General features: G+C 47.3%; 1 protein-coding gene across 5 annotated transcripts in view; it reads right to left on the minus strand.

Annotated features, from left to right (window-relative positions):
* The window catches only part of THADA (THADA armadillo repeat containing), a 1252206-nt gene that overhangs the window by 1183919 nt on the left and 45044 nt on the right, over positions 1–23243 (minus strand). For all 5 annotated transcript variants that reach the window (XM_063918333.1, XM_063918332.1, XM_063918334.1 and 2 more), the window contains exons 5-6: positions 7299–7447; positions 5231–5263 (exon numbers count right to left, since the gene is read on the minus strand). In XM_063918333.1, the coding sequence (XP_063774403.1) occupies positions 5231–5263; positions 7299–7447 (182 nt within the window). The remainder of the gene's footprint in view (positions 1–5230; positions 5264–7298; positions 7448–23243) is intronic.

Genomic DNA, 23243 nt, shown 5'->3' on the forward strand with positions numbered 1-23243 from the left:
CTTCATGAAGACTCCCTTCTCCTGGATGGAGAACGTGTCTGCCGAAGAAGCCTGCTTCCCAGTTGTACACTCTGGGAACGAACCTCGCTGACAGAGTGCATATATGTTTCGTCGCTCAGTGGCAAATCCGTCTGGCTTCTGCCACTACTGCTCCGTTTTCCGTTTGTAGAAAACAGTTATAAACGGTCCTTAACTCTGGACAGTTAATGTGGTGACAAGTATGCAAACTTGACCCTCTTCCTTTGAAGTTATCCACTCGTGCGACAGCTGCCCCGCCTCGGAGGCATGCATCCGTGGTCACTAGGATCCAGTCCTGGAACCCGAACCTGCGTTTATGAGAGCTGCGCCGCTACCACAAAAGTGATATTCTGGTCTTGAAAAACAGAATTAACCCAGGTGGGAACCGGACCACTGGTCCAACTGGTCCAGCCAAAACACCCTGGCATGTAACCTGCCCACTGAATGGCCTCGTAGGCCGCAACCATCTTTTTCAGCAACTGAACGTAATGATGAATTGACACTAGTGCAGGTCTGCCCAGACTCTGGATCCTCAGAGTCTTATCCACTGGAAGAAAACAACCACTCGGTTTCTTGACCTCGCCATACTCAGGAGAGCGTCCCAGTACAGGATAATAATGTATCCTTACTAGCGAAGGAAAACCAGCATATCGCCCTCACTCTGGTGAATCGGTAATGACAATCCTGAATTGCAACAACCCCAGGTAAGCCTAATGCAGAAGAAACCGAAATTAGACCACCTTTTTCCTTTCCTAGAGTGGAGATCCCAGCCAAGAGAGATTCCATCTCGGATGTTAACTTCTTTAAGTAGAAATTTGGGGATTTCAGATATAGGATTGGTTTGACCGAGCCGTCCGGCCTTGGGAGCACGAAAAAACTTGAATAACAGCCTCTTTTTTTATTTTTTTTATTTAACCGGGACAGCAGGACAACGATCTGATCCTGACACAACTCTTGTATTGCGTCGCATACTACCTCCCCGTCCGGAGGAGAATTGATAAAAATCGATTTGAAAAAAATCGGTGAGGGGAAACGTCTGGAAACTCCAGTATTTCCCCCTTGGGACACTATTCTTAAAACTCACTGGTCCATGTCCGTTCCAGGACTGACTGAAGATTTTCAGACATGGTCCCACCGTCGTGTGCTCCCGTAAGACAGACCCAGTGTCAGACGGTGGATGTGGCTGAAACAGAGGATGATTTCTGCTCCTGTGAACTTGCAAAGGCTGCTGACCTCTTACCTTTTCACCTTCCTCTACCTGCAAAGAAAGGGGAATCCGTATCTACACGGTCGAATTGACTGCATCATACAATAATGCGTCACTAACCGTTGTGAGGGGAACATAGGGCAAGAAGGTAGACTTACCAGTGGCCTCTGCCGAGCTCAAACAAGGCCATCACCAAACCAGGCTTCACCGCCCTAGGGAGGAGACTCCAGTTCTTCTCGGAGCCAGCATCAGCATTCCACTGGTGAATCCACAACGCCCTCATAGCCGAGACCACCATGGAATTGGCTCGCGAACCCAAGAGCCCTATATCCCTTGTAGTCGCACGGCAGTATGCTGCAATGTGCTAGATATGACTCAACTTAAGAAGTACCCAATCTCTCCCCAGGGTAATTATATCAGATGACAAGGTAACCGACCATTCCTGAACACAACTACTCCCCCATGCGCATGTAATGCAAGTATAATCAACGCACAAGTGGACACATAATTAGAATATCACAGAGCTTCCTGTATACGATCCTTTATGACAGGGCCCCCTGCAGAACAGGGGGTGACTCTCACTTTATTCTATCCACGGCAGGAAAAGAATAAACACCCGGACTCCTCTTGAGGATTTGAAACCACCATGTCACGGCTGACCCAGAGCTTTTTCAACAGAGTGCTCAGCACATGAAAAGGAATAACTTTACCTCAGCATTCATTATAAAAAAATGTTATATATATATATATATATATATATATATATATATATATATATATTTAAATACCCATATACACACATATATCCATATCTCATATATATATATATATATATATAGATATATATATATAGATATATATATATATATCCTTTTTTTAGGAACAGCAGGGTCCCTAGTGACGTTAATATACGTTCTTAATGTGTATTAACATGTAGTGAATGCTGATTATGTGGATCTAATCAGGAAACATTATGGTCGACATGGGAAACAGTATTCGTGTCGATCTCAGGGCGTAGCAACTGGGCCAAATAACAGTTCTTCGACCCCGAGGGATCTGAGGGAAATATATTCTACGAATATGACACCCTTCATAAATATGTGTGCGTGGGAGCATGGCGTGCAGCGCTGCCGCTGGCGGTACCTCAAAGCCGTCACTGAAGTCTTCTTTTCTTCTTCTACTCACCTGTCTTCTGACTTCTGGCTCTGCAAGGGGGGTGACGGCGGGCTCTTGGAACGAGCATCTAGGCGTACCTAGCGATCAGACCCTCTGGAGCGAATGGTGTCCAGTAGCCAAAGAAGCAGAGCCTTGAAACTCACAGAAGTAGGTCTGCTTCTCTCCCCTAAGTCCCACAATGCAGGGAGACTGTTGCCAGCAGTGCTCCCTGAAAATTATAAACCTAACAAAGTCTTTTCAGAGAAACTCAGTAGAGCTCCCCTGTGTGTGACCAGTCTCCCTGGGCACAGAATCTAAACTGGAGTCTGGAGGAGGGGCATAGAGGGAGGAGCCAGTTCACACCCATTCAAAGTCTTAAAGTGTCCATGTCTCCTGCGGATCCCGTCTATACCCCATGGTTCTTGAAGCATCCCCAGCATCCTCTAGGACGTATGAGAAAATTAATTTAGGGAATTCATTTGCTGAACAACACTTGCTTCTTATCACCATTTCCTATATATTTGCCCAGATCTGTGACTTTGTGATTAATTTGCTAACGCTGGGCGGAGTCACAATGCTGGGCGGAGTCAAGTCACAGATCTGCCCAAATATATAGGAGAGAATAGGAGTACACACTGGCCAAATATATAGGAGAAAATAGGAGAACATTTAACAGTACATGGTGATAACAGTACATACATAGTGAGCGCAGGAGAGACAGCAGCAGCAGGTTAAAGCTCCGTATAAGCACCACCCCCAGCCGTCAGCTATTGGACACATGTTAAAGCTCCGTACAAGCACCGCCACCAGCCGTCAGCTATTGGACACATGTTAAAGCTCCATACAAGCACCGCCCCCAGCCACCAGCTATTGGACACATGGCTGAGGAGTGCGCTGTGATTGGCCGCCAATGCAACTAGCACCTGGGTCCCCGCTCACACAGGTAGACACTGGCGGACACTACAGTGGCAGGCGCCAGAGAGTGCAGTAAGATGCCTGTGCGCTCCGTTCCCTGGCAGTGAGCCCCGCTTCGTACCCGCCCTCACCCCGCGTCCCCGCTATATGTAGGGAGTTGGGGATGCTCTGTACCACGGGGGCAGCAGCAGTAGCTACATCCCATCACACCCACGGGTGGCCAATCACAGCGCACCCTTCAGCATGTGTCCAATGGCTGGCGCCTGGAGGCGGTGCTTGTATGTCGCGTTAACATGCTGCTGCTGCTGCCTTTCCTGCGCTCCCTATGTATGTACTGTTATTACAATGTACTGTTATGTGTTCTCCTATATATTTGGCCAGTGTGTATTCCTATTCTCTCCTATATATTTGGCCAGTGTGTTCTCCTATTCTCTCCTATATATTTGGCCAGTGTGTTCTCCTATTCTCTCCTATATATTTGGCCAGTGTGTTCTCCTATTTTCTCCTATGCTTCTCCTATATATTTGGCCAGATCTGTAACTTGACTGCGCCCAGCATTGTGACTCCACCCAGCTTTAGCAATGAGTCACAAAGTCACAGATCTGTCCTAATATATAGGAGATACCTACCTCCATCCCACCCACAGCAAACCCACGGCTGCCCCTACACCACCTACGGACCCCCTCGACCATCCACTGCACCCCCTACACCTACACCTCCCCCACCCAATGAACCCCAGCCCCTCACCACCGGACCCCCAACACCACCCGCAAGCACACCTACCCCTTACCCACCCACAACGCTTCCAGAACCCCTCCCACATCCACGAGAGCCTTGCACCGACCCCTCCCCCACCCCCTCCAACGCTACCCCACCCACATTGCATCCAGACACCATCCACCACCCCCAGTCCCCTGCTCCTCCCCCACCCACACCACCTCCCGCCCCCCTCTCCTATCAGCACACACTCCCGGCATCCGCCCCTCCTCCACCCACAGACACCCTCCCCCATACGCGGTCACCCCTGCACCCGCTACATTCTGTACATCATGCCCTGCAGCCACTGTTCACACCCACTAAAGGGCCTACGCCCCCTTCACCATCAAACGCACTTTCGTTGTGCACTATTTACCCACTCACACAACTACGTGCAGGAGTTACGAGGGCGTAGCCCCTTCCGACGGTGTGAAGAGCGCCCCTAGGGCGCGATGAATCACCTAGTTATGATTATTTATTTAAAAATCAGCCATTTGACACATTTCAAGGGCCCCAAATTTACTTCTATACTGGTATCCAATGCTAGTTTGTACTTTTTTTTTGGGGGGGGGGGGGGGGGGGATGGTCCTAGCTAACTTCCCCAATTATCCCTACATTTAACATGGCAAGTACCATGGAGAATTAGCAAGCGACCACCGGGGTAAGCCTATCACAACTAAATTGTGCTTACAGTGGGAGCATGCACACGTGTGGTAATCAAAATTATCGTGCGATGTGCGTGTTAAGTCAAGCCGAGGTAAACCATGATTTTACAATAGCAAATTGAATTCTCCCCTAAGCGTGAACAGAATGAAACATGCAAGTAGGTAATGTTTTGTGGTCACAAACAGCCTATCAAAAAGGAATATCCCTGGGGCAGTCATTGCCTTGTATATGTAAAGGAATAATTATATATGGGTGGTGCTGAAAACAATACAAGAGACTGATATAGATTGTACTTTGCCAAGGTATGGAAACCGTTCCAAAAGGCTTCAGACACCATCTGATGACCTAGCTCCTATGTCCCTGTAAATGCCTGGAGGCTTCTCAGATATTAGCTGAATCATCAATTTACCAGCACTATTACCTTTACTGTTTATGCACTGTGTATACATTATATATTAAAACAGTCAATATACGATAATAGAAAGAACCGTCATTAAATAGTAAGGTACTCACCATCCTGAAACAGATTACTGACGCACAAGCTTCCTGCAAGGAAAAACATTTGAGTTGTATTAACTTGTGTGTTTTATTTTGCAGGTTGTTGTCGCTACTTGAAGTGCTCTATTTGTCAGAAAGGGTTAATAAAAAGGTGGTTTACGAACAGCAAATACACGGATGACAAAACGAATACACTTCTCTTATTGGGGGAGGGAATTTATGAAAGCGTGGAGAGAGATAAAGTTCCAACCAATCAGATTCGGCCATTTTTCAAACACATCCTGTAAAATGACAGTTAGGAGCTGGTTGGCTGATACTTTATCTCTCTCCAAGCTTTGATAAATCTCCCCCTGTGTCAGGTGTGCCTCTATCTTTCTTCCAATATTTTTCTCATTAACACTGTGTTGCATCTGAACATTTCTGAACCACAAATTTTCCGTAATCTATTGAATCTATAACTTATGCTCACCCTGATCACAGCACTATGAGACTACAATGTTAACCCCGTAGCCACCATATGACCATCTCACTTTAATAGGAATTGTGGATCTCAGTGCTATGAGACAGTAATGCTAACCACTGTGTCATCATAAGGCCATCATGCTCTTTTGAGAATTTGTGGATCGCAGCACAATAGGACAGCAATGCTAACCACTGTGCCAACATATGTCCCTCTCACTTTAATACATCCACTCTTGTGTATTTGTGGAGACCAGCACTATAAGACAACAATTAACCACTAATGCCACCATGCATACCGCTCACTTTAATACGGGTGTGGTATGGAAGGTAGACAGTAACTAGGTCGACTTGGTCTTTAGGTCGACCGGTCAAAAGGTCGACATGAGCTTTTTATGTTTTTTTGGTGTCGTTTTCATCGTACAGTGACCGGGAACCCCAATTAGTGCACCGTGTCCCCTCGCATGGCTCGCTTCACTCGGATTACCGTTCCAATCGTAGTCCACGTGGATCGTTAAGTATGAAAAGGTTAAAAAAATTAAAAAATCGTGAAAAACTCATGTCAACCTTTTGACCTGTCGACACAGACACCCTGTTGACCTAGTTACTGTCGACAAATAGTGGTCGACCTAGATAATGTCGACCTAGATAGTGTCAACCTATAGCGAAGGGTCTAGGGTAGCAGGACAGTAGCATATTAATCCTTACCAAACAATGGTTTAATCTATATAATAACACTACAATACAAATTCTGCTTTCCCTAATATCAACACAGTAACACACACAGTCACGGTCTGGCGGGTTGGGATCCGGGACCAGCGGTACTTACCTGTCCGGACACTCTGGTGCGGTCCCTCCTGTGGGGGCGCGTGTTGCTGGCGAGGGGCATGACTTGCAGGCATGTCTGGGAGGAGAGGTCTCAGAGGCAGCAGCAAACGTTTGTGCAGCTTCCAGCTGCAGAGGTCCGGGATGGGTGTCGCCGCCTTGGAAGGGTCAGCTAATCTAAAACACTCAGTCACCTGCAAGGTTTGCAAAACCAATGGGAAACAGTCTGCAGGTATACATCTGGGGATTTCTGGGTAAGCAATCGCTAGTGCAACGCCTCTCACACAGCCTTGTGTGTGCTAGTTCTCTGTCCTCCACAGCATTGCTTCTAAAGCATCCTGTTCCCTGAGTTCTCGCCTGAATTGCTGGATCTACACCCGGTTATTTCTCCTTGCATGCTGACCTCTCCGAGTCACCATCTCTCTCAGTGAGTCTCAGTTACCCCAGTCTACAGTCTTCCTATCCGGGTTTCCGCCAGACGTTCGTCCACAGACGTACAGGTCCCGCTGATGCAACCGCTCTAACGAGTAAACAGCTAGGGCACCCGTGGGACCTCCTTAGAAGGTCTATGAAAAAGACCTTCATTCAGCCTACTCGGCTAATCCTGCCTAAAGTCACCGATACCAAACCACACGCCGCAAATCCGGATTCACAAAACCCAGTCCCCGTGACACACATTACCTAGAAATGCCCAACTCAGTGTTTATATGTGATAAAAGAACAATGTACTGTGAAGTACTATAAACAGTGTACACCAAGTCATGTCAATAGAAATAGAAAGTGAACTCCGTGACATTACCCAGGCAGAAGCTCTCCATGCACGATGTCAAACTGCCCACTGCTTTCCTATAGTGTTCTGGGTCTTCCACCGTGATGTCGTTCCTTAGGCAGCAGGTAAACGAGTAAGCCGCATCTTTCTTACACAGATCTGGAACGCTGACTAACAAGCTGCAATTCACACAAAAAACATTCCCAGTTAATATTGTGATATTAATAATAATAAAAATGTGATTATACTGTAACCCTGCAGTGGTGTCACCTTATAACAGAGAAAACAGAGGCAGAGTATGTTTCCTGTGTTCCTACACATTCCGGTCACTCTGCGTTACAAATATAGTTACATTCAGCCTAGTGCTGCCTACAGGGGCTGAAGATGAATACACCATACTGTATACTCCATACACACCCAGAGTAACGGTTTGCAAAAACTATCTATGTTGCAGGTGAAACACCACTCATAGTAATAATTATACAGACCTCCGTGTGACTCAAAACAATCAGTTACTGCAATATCTTATATCTCAGAGGTTCACAAATTCCGCCATTGCAGTCCACGTTTTAAGGATATCCATGTCAAGATGGGTAAATCAAATTGACAGAGGTCCTAATTAAGTCACCTGTGCTCAAACATGGATATAAATAATCCTTAGACTGTAATGGCGGAGTTTGGGAAACTCTGTTATAACCAACAAAAATCTGTTTGTTACTTATGTTAAAGCATTAAAAAAAAAAAATTTTATATAATATACGAAAAAACTTTTTTTTTTTTTTTTATGAAGCTCTACCTGTGGTGGTGAGAGTCACCCATACCTCCACTTTAGTACTTGGGTGGAGGTCCCTCTCTGAGACTTCCACTGTGCTCAATGCAGCAGCATCCTGGAATCTACTATTAGTAAGAGCCTCTAATGTTCAGTGTCCATTTTAAATTAAAACAGACAAATCTCCATTAAAAAAACACAAAAAAAACACCTCACCCACTCATAATGAACAGGTGCAAGGGGATTGAGAGTAACAGGGAACCCCATTCACCACCAGCCAGTCACAAGCTCTGATAATGTTATGTTTGGCATATATAGACAGCATGTATTTGTCTATTGGGATCTTTTTTCTACCTTAGGGGCCCTATACACGGGAGAGATGTGTGCTGAGCGAACCGCTCAGCACACATCTCTCCCGCCGCTCAGCACACCACGATGTGTGCTGAGCGTGTGGGGGGAGATGAGGGGGGTGGCTCTCATTTCTCCCAGCGGGTGAAATGAGCGACCTGCTAGATTGGCCTGCACGGCAGGCCAATCTAGCACCAGCGATAGCGAAAGCCCCGCGCATCGCTATCGCTATAGGGGGTACACACGAGTGATCTGTGCTTAAAATCTAAGCAATCTAGTCAGATTGCTTAGATTTTAAGCATGGATCTCTCCGTGAGTACCGCCCTTTAGAGTTAATATTTTTTAGAAAAAGGTGGGACTGCCTACCTATTTTGGGGCAGGGACAAAGCCTTCTGTCACTGGTTCAAAGTAACGGTGGTTCAAGATTTGTTGCATGTTCACAGAGAAATTTATAGTCAGTCAGATCTTCAATTTCTTGCCATCTTATCCAACATCTGTACAGTACTTTTCATTCATTCGGGGATATTCAATTGTTTGAAAAGTCAGTTGAGTGTCTGTTTTTTCCTATCTAATAGACAGGAAAAAACAGACACCCAACCGACTTTTCAAACATTTGAATTCGCCCCATTGTGTGAGAAGTATTTGGTTGTCGCTACCTAAAGTCTCCCTGTCTGTCTACTGATCAGGGTTGCATGATTTAAATCAAATTATTAAATCATGATTTAAATAAAAACGTTAAAAAAAAACTACAACTTTTGTTTAGAAAGAGATAGACGTGTAGGTGGGAGCAGTTCTTTTTTTTTTTTCTTGTTCGCTCAGTTGGAGAGAATAATGGATGGTGTATAGGAGATTCTACCAAGTGACGTACGCTGGACTACTATGGCAGACTGTTTGGAGTCCTTTCTGAAAAACTGGCTCATTCTTGTTAGAGTATGTGATGAAAACAAAGATGATATCCCACAAGACATTATTAACAAAGTTACTAACTTTGGTATTAAGCGGTGTGCTGAAGATTATTTGGCTCGACTGAAACCTGTAGCTGTAGCCTTGGATCGTGCACAAAGAAGTAACTGCACAATCAGTGAGGTTGTACAAGTGTGGAATAATAAGATTTTACTTACCGATAAATCTATTTCTCGTAGTCCGTAGTGGATGCTGGGGACTCCGTCAGGACCATGGGGATTAGCGGCTCCGCAGGAGACAGGGCACATAAATAAAGCTTTAGGATCAGGTGGTGTGCACTGGCTCCTCCCCCTATGACCCTCCTCCAAGCCTCAGTTAGGATACTGTGCCCGGACAAGCGTACACAATAAGGAAGGATTTTGAATCCCGGATAAGACTCATACCAGCCACACCAATCACACCGTACAACTTGTGATCTGAACCCAGTTAACAGTATGACAAACGTAGGAGCCTCTGAACAGACGGCTCACAACAATAACAATCCGATTTTTTTGTAACAATAACTATGTACAAGTATTGCAGACAATCCGCACTTGGGATGGGCGCCCAGCATCCACTACGGACTACGAGAAATAGATTTATCGGTAAGTAAAATCTTATTTTCTCTGACGTCCTAGTGGATGCTGGGGACTCCGTCAGGACCATGGGGATTATACCAAAGCTCCCAAACGGGCGGGAGAGTGCGGATGACTCTGCAGCACCGAATGAGAGAACTCCAGGTCCTCTTTAGCCAGGGTATCAAATTTGTAGAATTTTACCAACGTGTTCTCCCCCGACCACGTAGCTGCTCGGCAGAGTTGTAATGCCGAGACCCCTCGGGCAGCCGCCCAGGATGAGCCCACCTTCCTTGTGGAATGGGCCTTGACAGATTTAGGCTGTGGCAGGCCTGCCACAGAATGTGCAAGTTGAATTGTGCTACAAATCCAACGAGCAATCGTCTGCTTAGAAGCAGGAGCACCCAGCTTGTTGGGTGCATACAGTATAAACAGCGAGTCAGATTTTCTGACTCCAGCCGTCCTTGAAATATATATTTTCAATGCCCTGACAACGTCCAGCAACTTGGAATCCTCCAAATCGCTAGTAGCCGCAGGCACCACAATAGGCTGGTTCAGGTGAAACGCTGACACCACCTTAGGCAGAAACTGAGGACGCGTCCGCAGTTCTGCCCTGTCCGAATGGAAAATCAGATATGGGCTTTTATACGATAAAGCCGCCAATTCTGACACTCTCCTGGCTGAAGCCAGGGCCAGTAGCATGGTTACTTTCCATGTAAGATATTTCAAATCCACCGATTTGAGTGGCTCAAACCAATGGGATTTGAGAAAATCCAAAACTACATTAAGGTCCCACGGAGCCACTGGGGGCACAACCGGGGGCTGTATATGTAGTACTCCTTTTACAAAAGTCTGGACTTCAGGAACTGAAGCCAATTCTTTCTGGAAGAAAATCGACAGGGCCGAAATTTTAACCTTAATGGACTCCAATTTGAGGCCCATAGACAATCCTGTTTGCAGGAAATGTAGGAATCGACCCAATTGAAATTCCTCCGTGGGGGCCTTCCTGGCCTCACACCACGCAACATATTTTCTCCAAATGCGGTGATAATGTTGTGCAGTCACCTCCTTCCTGGCTTTTACCAGTGTAGGAATGACCTCTTCCGGAATGCCTTTTTCCCTTAGAATTCGGCGTTCAACCGCCATGCCGTAAAACGCAGCCGCGGTAAGTCTTGGAATAGACACGGTCCCTGCTGAAGCAGGTCCCATCTTAGAGGTAGAGGCCACGGATCTTCCGTGAGCATCTCCTGAAGTTCCGGGTACCAAGTTCTTCTTGGCCAATCCGGAGCCACGAGTATCGTTCTTACTCCCCTTTGCCGTATAATTCTCAGTACTTTTAGTATGAGAGGCAGAGGAGGGAACACATACACTGACTGGAACACCCACGGTGTTACCAGAGCGTCCACAGCTATTGCCTGAGGGTCTCTTGACCTGGCGCAATACCTGTCCAGTTTTTTGTTGAGGCGAGACGCCATCATATCCACCTTTGGTTTTTCCCAACGGTTCACAATCATGTGGAAGACTTCTGGATGAAGTCCCCACTCTCCCGGGTGTAGATCGTGTCTGCTGAGGAAGTCTGCTTCCCAGTTGTCCACTCCCGGAATGAACACTGCTGACAGTGCTATCACATGATCTTCCGCCCAGCGAAGAATCCTTGCAGCTTCTGCCATTGCTCTCCTGCTTCTTGTGCCGCCCTGTCTGTTTACGTGGGCGACTGCCGTGATGTTGTCCGACTGGATCAACACCGGCTGACCCTGAAGCAGGGGTTTTGCCAGGCTTAGAGCATTGTAAATCGCTCTTAGCTCCAGTATATTTATGTGAAGAGACATCTCCAGGCTTGACCATACTCCCTGGAAGTTTCTTCCCTGTGTGACCGCTCCCCAGCCTCTCAGACTGGCATCCGTGGTCACCAGGACCCAGTCCTGTATGCCGAATCTGCGGCCCTCTAACAGATGAGCACTCTGCAACCACCACAGAAGAGACACCCTTGTCCGTGGCGATAAGGTTATCCGCTGATGCATCTGCAGATGCGATCCGGACCATTTGTCCAGCAGATCCCACTGAAAAGTTCGTGCGTGGAATCTGCCGAATGGAATCGCTTCGTAAGAAGCCACCATCTTTCCCAGGACTCTTGTGCATTGATGCACAGACACTTTCCCTGGTTTTAGGAGGTTCCTGACAAGTTCGGATAACTCCCTGGCTTTCTCCTCCGGAAGAAACACCTTTTTCTGAACCGTGTCCAGAATCATTCCCAGGAACAGCAGACGTGTCGTCGGGGTCAATTGAGATTTTGGAAAATTCAGAATCCACTGTGCTGTTGCAGCACTACTTGGGTTAGTGCTACTACGTCCCCCAGCTGTTCCCTGGACCTTGCCCTTATCAGGAGATCGTCCAAGTAAGGGATAATTAATACGCCTTTTCTTCGCAGAAGAAACATCATTTCGGCCATTACCTTGGTAAAGACCCGAGGTGCCGTGGACAATCCAAACGACAGCGTCTGAAACTGATAATGACAGTTTTGCACCACGAACCTGAGGTACCCTTGATGTGAAGGGCAAATTGGGACATGCAGGTAAGCATCCTTGATGTCCAGGGACACCATAAAGTCCCCTTCTTCCAGATTCGCTATCACTGCTCTGAGTGACTCCATCTTGAACTTGAATTTTTGTATGTACAGGTTCAAAGATTTCAGATTTAGAATAGGTCTTACCGAGCCGTCCGGCTTCGGTACCACAAATAGTGTGGAATAATACCCCTTTCCCTGTTGTAGGAGGGGTACCTTGACTATCACCTGCTGAGAATACAGCTTGTGAATGGCTTCCAATACCGTCGCCCTGTCTGAGGGAGACGTTGGCAGAGCAGACTTTAGGAACCGGCGAGGGGGAGACTTCTCGAATTCCAACCTGTAACCCTGAGATACTATCTGCAGGATCCAGGGGTCCACCTGTGAGTGAGCCCACTGCGCTGAAATTCTTGAGTCGACCCCCCACCGCCCCTGAGTCCGCTTGTAAAGCCCCAACGTCATGCTGAGGGCTTTGCAGAAGCCGGGGGGGGGCTTCTGCTCCTGGGAAGAAGCTGCTTGGTGCACTCTCTTACCCTTTCCTTTGCCTCGGGGCAAATATGACTGTCCTTTCGCCTGCTTGTTCCTATAGGAACGAAAGGACTGCGACTGAAAAGACGGTGTCTTTTTCTGTTGGGAGGGGACCTGAGGTAAAAAGGTGGATTTCCCGGCTGTTGCCGTGGCCACCAAATCCGATAGACCGACCCCAAATAATTCCTCCCCCTTATACGGCAATACTTCCATATGCCGTTTGGAATCCGCATCACCTGACCATTGTCGCGTCCATAAACTTCTTCTGGCAGATATGGACATCGCACTTACTCTCGATGCCAGAGTGCAAATATCCCTCTGAACATCTCGCATATAAAGAAAAGCATCCTTTAATTGCTCTAAAGTCAATAAAATACTGTCCCTATCTAGGGTATCAATATTTTCAGTCAGGGAATCCGACCAAACCACCCCAGCACTGCACATCCATGCAGAGGCGATGGCTGGTCGCAGTATAACACCAGTATGAGTGTATATACTTTTCAGGGTAGTTTCCAGCCTCCTATCCGCTGGATCCTTGAGGGCGGCCGTTTCAGGAGACGGTAACGCCACTTGTTTTGATAAGCGTGTGAGCGCCTTATCCACCCTAGGGGGTGTTTCCCAGCGCGCCCTAACCTCTGGCGGGAAAGGATATAATGCCAATAACTTCTTTGAAATTAGCAGTTTTCTATCGGGGTTAACCCACGCTTCATCACACACTTCATTCAATTCGTCTGATTCAGGAAAAACTACAGGTAGTTTTTTCAGACCCCACATAATACCCCTTTTTGTGGTACATGCAGTATCAGAGATATGCAAAGCCTCCTTCATTGCCGTGATCATATAACGTGTGGCCCTACTGGAAAATACGTTTGTTTCTTCACCGTCGACACTAGATTCGGTGTCCGTGTCTGGGTCTGTGTCGACCGACTGAGGTAAAGGGCGTTTTACAGCCCCTGACGGTGTCTGAGACGCCTGTACAGGTACTAACTGGTTTGCCGGCCGTCTCATGTCGTCAACTGATTTTTGTAATGTGCTGACATTATCACGTAATTCCATAAACAAAGCCATCCATTCCGGTGTCGACTCCCTAGGGGGTGACATCACCATTACCGGCAATTGCTCCGCCTCCACACCAACATCGTCCTCATACATGTCGACACACACGTACCGACACACAGCAGACACACAGGGAATGCTCTTATCGAAGACAGGACCCCACTAGCCCTTTGGGGAGACAGAGGGAGAGTTTGCCAGCACACACCCAAGCGCTATAAATATATAGGAACAACCCTATAGAAGTGTTGTCTCCCTTATAGCAGCTTAATATATCAAAAAACGCCAAAAAAGTGCCCCCCCCTCTCTGTTTTACCATGTTTCTGTAGTGCAGTGCAGGGGAGAGTCCTGGGAGCCTTCCTCGCAGCGGAGCTGAGCAGGAAAATGGCGCTGTGTGCTGAGGAGATAGGCCCCGCCCCCTATTTCGGCGGGCTCTTCTCCGGTGTTTGTGAGACCTGGCAGGGGTTAAATACATCCATATAGCCCCAGGGGCTATATGTAATGTATTTTTTAGCCAGAACAAGGTATTCTCATTGCTGCCCAGGGCGCCCCCCGCAGCGCCCTGCACCCTCCGTGACCGCTGGTGTGAAGTGTGTGACAACAATGGCGCACAGCTGCAGTGCTGTGCGCTACCTCATGAAGACTGAAAAGTCTTCTGCCGCCGGTTTCTGGACCTCTTCACTTTTCGGCATCTGCAAGGGGGTCGGCGGCGCGGCTCCGGGACCGGACTCCATGGCTGGGCCTGTGTTCGATCCCTCTGGAGCTAATGGTGTCCAGTAGCCTAAGAAGCCAATCCATCCTGCACGCAGGTGAGTTCACTTCTTCTCCCCTAAGTCCCTCGTTGCAGTGAGCCTGTTGCCAGCAGGACTCACTGTAAAATAAAAAACCTAAAAACTTTTTCTAAGCAGCTCTTTAGGAGAGCCACCTAGATTGCACCCTGCTCGGACGGGCACAAAAACCTAACTGAGGCTTGGAGGAGGGTCATAGGGGGAGGAGCCAGTGCACACCACCTGATCCTAAAGCTTTATTTTTGTGCCCTGTCTCCTGCGGAGCCGCTAATCCCCATGGTCCTGACGGAGTCCCCAGCATCCACTAGGACGTCAGAGAAAAGCTGTTAGATGATCTTGAAGAGATTGGACACCACAGCAATGTAGTAAAGAAGGCAAAGGCAAGAGCTAAAATTGCACTCACAGATGCCCACTTGCTGGCTAATGTACTTCTTCCTAGATACAGGGGAAAAGAGCTTAGTTCTGTTGAAATTAAGACTGCTATAAAGTTTGCTCATATCAATAATTGTCAGATTATGCCGGTCATCATCAACTTTCATGCACCCATGAAACCATTTGCACCGTAAATGTTTGAAGTGGACACTTTACGACAAGTATATCCTCTAGCCTGGTGGATGTCCTACGCAGCTCATCTTCAGTTAGACACTTCTGTAGTAAATCTTCTGAAGCAGATCTTCACCGCAGTTTCATCAAGTGCAGAAATTGAAAGGATTTTTTTCAACGTACGGTTTTGAACAATCCAAAACACGCAACAGATTGGGAAATGAAAGAGCAACTAAGCTGGTTGCATGCTACAGAGCCTTTTCTGTTGAGGACGTGGACAGACATACATGTTTAACTCAGACTCAAACAACTGATTGAGTGAAATTCAGAGCCTACTGAATAATTGTAATATATTTTGCAATTTAAAATCAAGCAAAAATTAAGTTCTTTGTATAATTGTGGGCAAAAGTAAAGATAAGAGATAAGATAACAATAATTTCTTGTCACTATATCATGAACATGTATAGCGAAATTACATACAGTTCTCATGTCATAAATACACCAAAAATAAAATTAGAAAAGCTGAAAATTCAAGCCAACAATCACAGAGTGGAAGAAGCTATTCCTCAAACTGCTGGTTCGACATCCTAAACACCTATAACGTCTCCCCGACGGCAAAAGGGAAAAAAACACATTACAAGGGTGACCCCTATCTTCAATCATCTTAATTGCCTTCAACAGACCCCTTGCAGTGAGTACATCTGACAACCTAGGCAAGGAGTGGCCAATGATCCTCTCTGCAGATTTGATCGCTCTATCCAAGGCAACAAGATCAGAACACTTGGCATTACCATACCACACCACACCGTGATCGCGTAGGTCAGCAAGCTCTCAATCACGCAGCGGTAGAAATTAACAAGAGTCGATTGCTGCAGACCTGCTGCTCGGAGCTTCCGTAAGAAGAAAAGACGTTGCTCGGCCTATCCACTGCGTGCAGGTGACCTGTGTCAAAGTCGAAAAATATTGCAGTACACACATCACGTACAAACTACACACAGATGGCCTCCGCGCGTGTACTTGTTCTGCCGTGCGTGCACATATCCGCAATTTGCATATGGTCGCTCCCGCGGTCCTGCGCATTAGCGCGTGGTATGAGTAATTACGGTAGAGTTTGTGAACGCATGGAAAGCTATCAAAACACATTACATATTTAATCCAAATAGTGCACAATGTACGCATAGTCTCTCTGCACCACATCAGTAAGTTACAACAGTTTAAATGGTAACAGAACAAAGGGATTCACCTTTACAGGATAGGAGGGGACAGAACAAGGTTATAAGGTGGTGTTTGGTATCCAGCTGTAGGGTATTGTAAGGGTAATATTCCGGTGTTGGTTTGAAGAAGATCGCATGTTCCTGCGAATAGTTATGTGCAGGAGCAGAATATAGATATAAACTGTATTTACTGTACATTAAGTATGCAGTGGGAACCCAGAGGAGACCACCCACAAGTGCATCTTGAACAGACATCGCCCACCTATTCACACCGACCTATGACCTCTCCTGTACTGTAAATGACCATCCCTGTGTCCAATGGACAAAGAGATTACAGTGTCCATTGTGTTAAATTTTGGAAGATTGTATAAAAGATGCCTGCTGCAGGCCTGGTCACACAAGACTCACAGAGTTATCTATCTAGATGACCGAGGACCAGACTGGGTAGCGCGGCGAAATCCAAACAAGTATGTATCATTGACTGTAGCCATTATTCTTTTGTATTGTATTGCTTTGTTATTGTAACCTCCTTTCAGTAATAATACGCTGTGGTGTCGGAACCCAGTAGTTTAATTACAATCTGGTGTCGTGTCTTCCTTTCCCTGCTAAGGTTTTAAGTGTATTATTATCGCATTGCATAGCTGTTAAGGGTTCACGGTGTATCATTGGGTGTGTACGCGCTGTGTGTACTTTGTTCAGCCAGCGCGGCGTTTGTACGCAAAGTCCGTACTCGGTACAGGACTCTGTACGCTAACGGTGTAAAAAGTCCGTAGGTTGCGGATTAAGTATAGCGGCCGCAGCGGCTTCATTTAAAGTGTATGAAATGTCTTTTTAAACTGTTGCTTTTAGTCCTGTATGAAAATCAGCATTCTCACCTGATCATAGTAAGTCCCTAACATTCTAAAGGTTCAAGTCCAGGGACCGGGACACCACCAGGATGGCCCAACCAGATAAGTAAAAGCAGCTGCTGTGTGGATGATAAATGTGTTAAAAGTGTTGCATTGATAAAAGAAAAACAAATAGGGTGCTGTTAAGTGCTAAATTAAGTGTTTCATTGTGATGCCCTGAAGATGCCTTACCAAATTTAACATAAAATAAAAGTGAGGTTCTTTGCAAAATTATGGCCAAAAGTATGGGTCTACCCACCTCATCATCAGGTAGGTCTAAAACATTCTAAAGATTCAAGCCAAATTTAATCTGTAAGCCATATGATTTATTCTCTTAACCGAATCCATAAATTTTTCTGCTCATTTGTACCCATGCTTGTAATTATGCCAACTGTTCTCATACAGTATATGTCACATGTAATGAGCTAGGGAATCTGTGGCACCATATTAATAAATAATAAGAATTTACTCACCGGTAATTCTATTTCTCGTAGTCCGTAGTGGATGCTGGGAACACCGTAAGGACCATGGGGAATAGCGGGCTCCGAAGGAGGCTGGGCACTCTAGAAAGATTTAGGACTACCTGGTGTGCACTGGCTCCTCCCACTATGACCCTCCTCCAAGCCTCAGTTAGGACACTGTGCACGGACGAGCAGACATAATAAGGAAGGATTTAGAATCCCGGGTAAGACTCTTACCAGCCACACCAATCACACCGTACAACTCGTGATACTATATCCAGTTTGACAGTATGAAAACAACTGAGCCTCTCAACAGATGGCTCAACAATAACCCTTTAGTTAACAGTAACTATGTACAAGTATTGCAGACAATCCGCACTTGGGATGGGCGCCCAGCATCCACTACGGACTACGAGAAATAGAATTACCGGTGAGTAAATTCTTATTTTCTCTAACGTCCTAGTGGATGCTGGGAACTCCGTAAGGACCATGGGGATTATACCAAAGCTCCCAAACGGGCGGGAGAGTGCGGATGACTCTGTAGCACCGAATGAGAGAACTCCAGGTCCTCCTCAGCCAGGGTATCAAATTTGTAGAATTTTGCAAACGTGTTTGCCCCTGACCAAGTAGCTGCTTGGCAAAGTTGTAAAGCCGAGACCCCTCGGGCAGCCGCCCAAGATGAGCCCACCTTCCTTGTGGAATGGGCATTTACAGATTTTGGCTGTGGTATGCCTGCCACAGAATTTGCAAGCTGAATTGTACTACAAATCCAGCGAGCAATAGACTGCTTAGAAGCAGGAGCACCCAGCTTGTTGGGTGCATACAGGATAAACAACGAGTCAGTTTTCCTGACTCCAGCCGTCCTGGAAACATATATTTTCAGGGCCCTGACAACGTCTAGCAACTTGGAGTCCTCCAATTCACTAGTAGCCGCCGGCACCACAATAGGCTGGTTCAGGTGAAACGCTGACACCACCTTAGGGAGAAATTGGGGACGAGTCCTCAACTCTGCCCTATCCATATGGAAAATCAGATAAGGGCTTTTACATGATAAAGCCGCTAATTCTGACACTCGCCTGGCCGAAGCCAAGGCTAACAACATGACCACTTTCCACGTGAGATATTTCAGATCCACGGTTTTTAGTGGCTCAAACCAATGTGATTTTAAGAAACTCAACATCACGTTGAGATCCCAAGGTGCCACAGGAGGCACAAACGGGGGCTGAATATGCAGCACTCCTTTTACAAAAGTCTGAACTTCAGGGACTGAAGCTAGTTATTTTTGAAAGAAAATAGACAGAGCCGAGATCTGTACTTTAATGGAGCCTAGTTTTAGGCCCATATCCACTCCTGCTTGCAGGAAATGCAGAAATCGACCTAGTTGAAATTCCTCTGTTGGGGCCTTATTGGCCTCCTATTGGCCTCGCACCATGCAACATATTTTCGCCATATGCGGTGATAATGCGTTGCCGTAACATCTTTCCTGGCCTTAATAAGCGTAGGAATGACTTCTTCCGGAATACCCTTTTCCTTCAGGATCCGGTGTTCAACCGCCATGCCGTCAAACGCAGCCGCGGTAAGTCTTGGAACAGACAGGGCCCCTGCTGTATCAGGTCCTGTCTGAGCGGTAGAGGCCAGGGGTCCTCTGAGAGCATCTCTTGAAGTTCCGGGTACCACGCTCGTCTTGGCCAATCCGGAACCACGAGAATTGTGTTTACTCCTCGCTTTCTTATTATTCTCAATACCTTTGGAATGAGAGGCAGAGGAGGGAACACATAAACCGACTGGTACACCCACGGTGTCACTAGAGCGTCCACAGCTATCGCCTGAGGGTCCCTTGACCTGGCGCAATATCTTTTTAACTTTTTGTTGAGACGGGACGCCATCATGTCCACCTGTGGTTTTTCCCAACGGTTTACCAGCATCTGGAAGACTTCTGGGTGAAGTCCCCACTCTCCCGGGTGGAGGTCGTGTCTGCTGAGGAAGTCTGCTTCCCAGTTGTGCACTCCCGGAATGAACACTGCTGACAGTGCTAGTACATGATTCTCCGCCCATCGGAGAATTCTTGTGGCTTCTGCCATCGCCATCCTGCTTCTTGTGCCGCCCTGTCGATTTACATGGGCGACTGCCGTGATGTTGTCTGACTGGATCAGCACCGGCTGGTGTAGGAGCAGGGCTTTTGCTCGACTTAGGGCATTGTAGATGGCCCTTAGTTCCAGAATATTTATGTGAAGGGAAGTCTCCTGACTCGACCATAGTCCTTGGAAGTTTCTTCCCTGTATGACTGCCCCCCAGCCTCGAAGGCTGGCATCCGTGGTCACCAGGACCCAGTCCTGTATTCCGAACCTGCGGCCCTCTAGAAGATGGGCACTCTGCAGCCACCACAGTAGAGACACCCTGGTTCTTGGAGACAGGGTTATTAAGCGATGCATCTGAAGATGCGATCCGGACCACTGGTCCAACAGGTCCCACTGAAAGATTCTGGCATGGAACCTGCCGAAGGGAATTGCTTCGTAAGAAGCCACCATCTTCCCTAGGACCCGTGTGCAGCGATGCACTGATACCTGTTTTGGTTTCAGGAGGTCTCTGACTAGAGATGACAACTCCCTGGCTTTCTCCTCCGGGAGAAACACTTTCTTCTGGACTGTATCCAGAATCATACCCAGGAACAGTAGCCGTGTCGTCGGAACCAGCTGTGACTTTGGAATATTCAGAATCCAGCCGTGCTGGTGCAGCACCTCCTGAGATAGTGCTACTCCCACCAACAACTGTTCCTTGGACCTCGCTTTTATTAGGAGATCGTCCAAGTACGGGATAATTAAAACTCCCTTTCTTCGAAGGAGTATCATTTCCGCCATAACCTTGTTAAATACCCTCGGTGCCGTGGACAGTCCAAACGGCAGCGTCTGGAATTGGTAATGGCAATCCTGTACCACAAATCTGAGGTACTCCTGGTGAGGATGGTAAATGGGGACATGTAGGTAAGCATCCTTGATGTCCAGGGATACCATGTAATCCCCCTCGTCCAGGCTTGCAATAACCGCCCTGAGCGATTCCATCTTGAACTTGAATTTCTTTATGTACGTGTTCAAGGATTTCAAATTTAGAATGGGTCTCACCGAACCGTCCGGTTTCGGTACCACAAATAGTGTGGAATAATAACCCCGGCCTTGTTGAAGTAGGGGTACCTTGATTATCACCTGCTGGGAATACAGCTTGTGAATTGCCGCTAGCACCGCCTCCCTGTCTGAGGGAGCAATCGGCAAGGCAGATTTTGGGAACCGGTGGGGTGGGGACGCCTCGAATTCCAGCTTGTACCCCTGAGATACTATTTGCAGGATCCAGGGATCCACCTGTGAGCGAACCCACTGATCGCTGAAATTTTTGAGGCGACCCCCCACCGTACCTGGCTCCGCCTGTGGAGCCCCACCGTCATGCGGCGGACTTGGAAGAAGAAGCGGGGGAGGACTTTTGCTCCTGGGAACCTGCTGTTTGTTGCAGCCTTTTTCCCCTACCTCTGCCTCTGGACAGAAAGGACCCGCCTTTTCCACGCCTGTTTTTCTGGGTCCGAAAGGACTGAACCTGATAAAACGGCGCCTTCTTAGGCTGTGAGGGGACATGGGGTAAAAATGCTGACTTCCCAGACGTTGCTGTGGAAACTAGGTCCGAGAGACCATCCCCAAATAATTCCTCACCCTTATATGGTAACACTTCCATGTGCTTTTTTGAATCCGCATCTCCTGTCCACTGGCGAGTCCATAAGCCTCTCCTAGCAGAAATGGACAATGCACTTACTTTAGATGCCAGTCGGCAGATTTCCCTCTGTGCATCTCTCATATATAAGACTGAGTCTTTTATATGGTCTATGGTTAACAGGATCGTGTCTCTGTCTAATGTGTCAATATTTTCTGACAGTTTATCTGACCACGCAGCGGCAGCACTGCACATCCAAGCTGACGCAATAGCTGGCCTAAGTATAATGCCTGTGTGTGTATATACAGACTTCAGGATCGCCTCCTGCTTTCTATCAGCAGGTTCCTTGAGGGCGGCCGTATCCGGAGACGGTAGTGCCACCTTTTTAGACAAACGTGTGAGCGCTTTATCCACTCTAGGGGGTGTTTCCCAACGTGACCTATCCTCTGGCGGGAAAGGGAACGCCATTAGTACCTTCTTAGGAATTACCAATTTTTTATCAGGGAAAGCCCACGCTTCTTCACACACTTCATTTAATTCATCTGATGGGGGAAAAAATAAGAATTTACTTACCGATAATTCTATTTCTCGGAGTCCGTAGTGGATGCTGGGGTTCCTGAAAGGACCATGGGGAATAGCGGCTCCGCAGGAGACAGGGCACAAAAGTAAAGCTTTTCCGATCAGGTGGTGTGCACTGGCTCCTCCCCCTATGACCCTCCTCCAGACTCCAGTTAGGTACTGTGCCCGGACGAGCGTACACAATAAGGGAGGAATTTTGAATCCCGGGTAAGACTCATACCAGCCACACCAATCACACCGTACAACTTGTGATCTAAACCCAGTTAACAGTATGATAACAAAAGGAGCCTCTGAAAGACGGCTTCCTACAACAATAACCCGATTTTTGTAACAATAACTATGTACAAGTATTGCAGAATAATCCGCACTTGGGATGGGCGCCCAGCATCCACTACGGACTCCGAGAAATAGAATTATCGGTAAGTAAATTCTTATTTTCTCTATCGTCCTAGTGGATGCTGGGGTTCCTGAAAGGACCATGGGGATTATACCAAAGCTCCCAAACGGGCGGGAGAGTGCGGATGACTCTGCAGCACCGAATGAGAGAACTCCAGGTCCTCTTTTTGCCAGGGTATCAAATTTGTAGAATTTTACAAACGTGTTCTCCCCCGACCACGTAGCTGCTCGGCAGAGTTGTAATGCCGAGACCCCTCGGGCAGCCGCCCAAGATGAGCCCACCTTCCTTGTGGAATGGGCATTTACATATTTTTTGCTGTGGCAAGCCTGCCACAGAATGTGCAAGCTGAATTGTACTACAAATCCAACGAGCAATAGTCTGCTTAGAAGCAGGAGCACCCAGCTTGTTGGGTGCATACAGGATAAACAGCAAGTCAGATTTCCTGACTCCAGCCGACCTGGAAACTATATTTTCAGGGCCCTGACAACATCCAGCAACTTGGAGTCCTCCAAGTCCCTAGTAGCCGCAGGTACCACAATAAGCTGGTTCAGGTGAAACGCTGACACCACCTTAGGGAGAAACTGGGGACGAATCCACAGCTTTGCTCTGTCCGAATGGACAATCAGATATGGCTT

This window comes from Pseudophryne corroboree, chromosome 4 (assembly GCF_028390025.1).
Source record: "Pseudophryne corroboree isolate aPseCor3 chromosome 4, aPseCor3.hap2, whole genome shotgun sequence".
NCBI lineage: Eukaryota > Metazoa > Chordata > Amphibia > Anura > Myobatrachidae > Pseudophryne > Pseudophryne corroboree.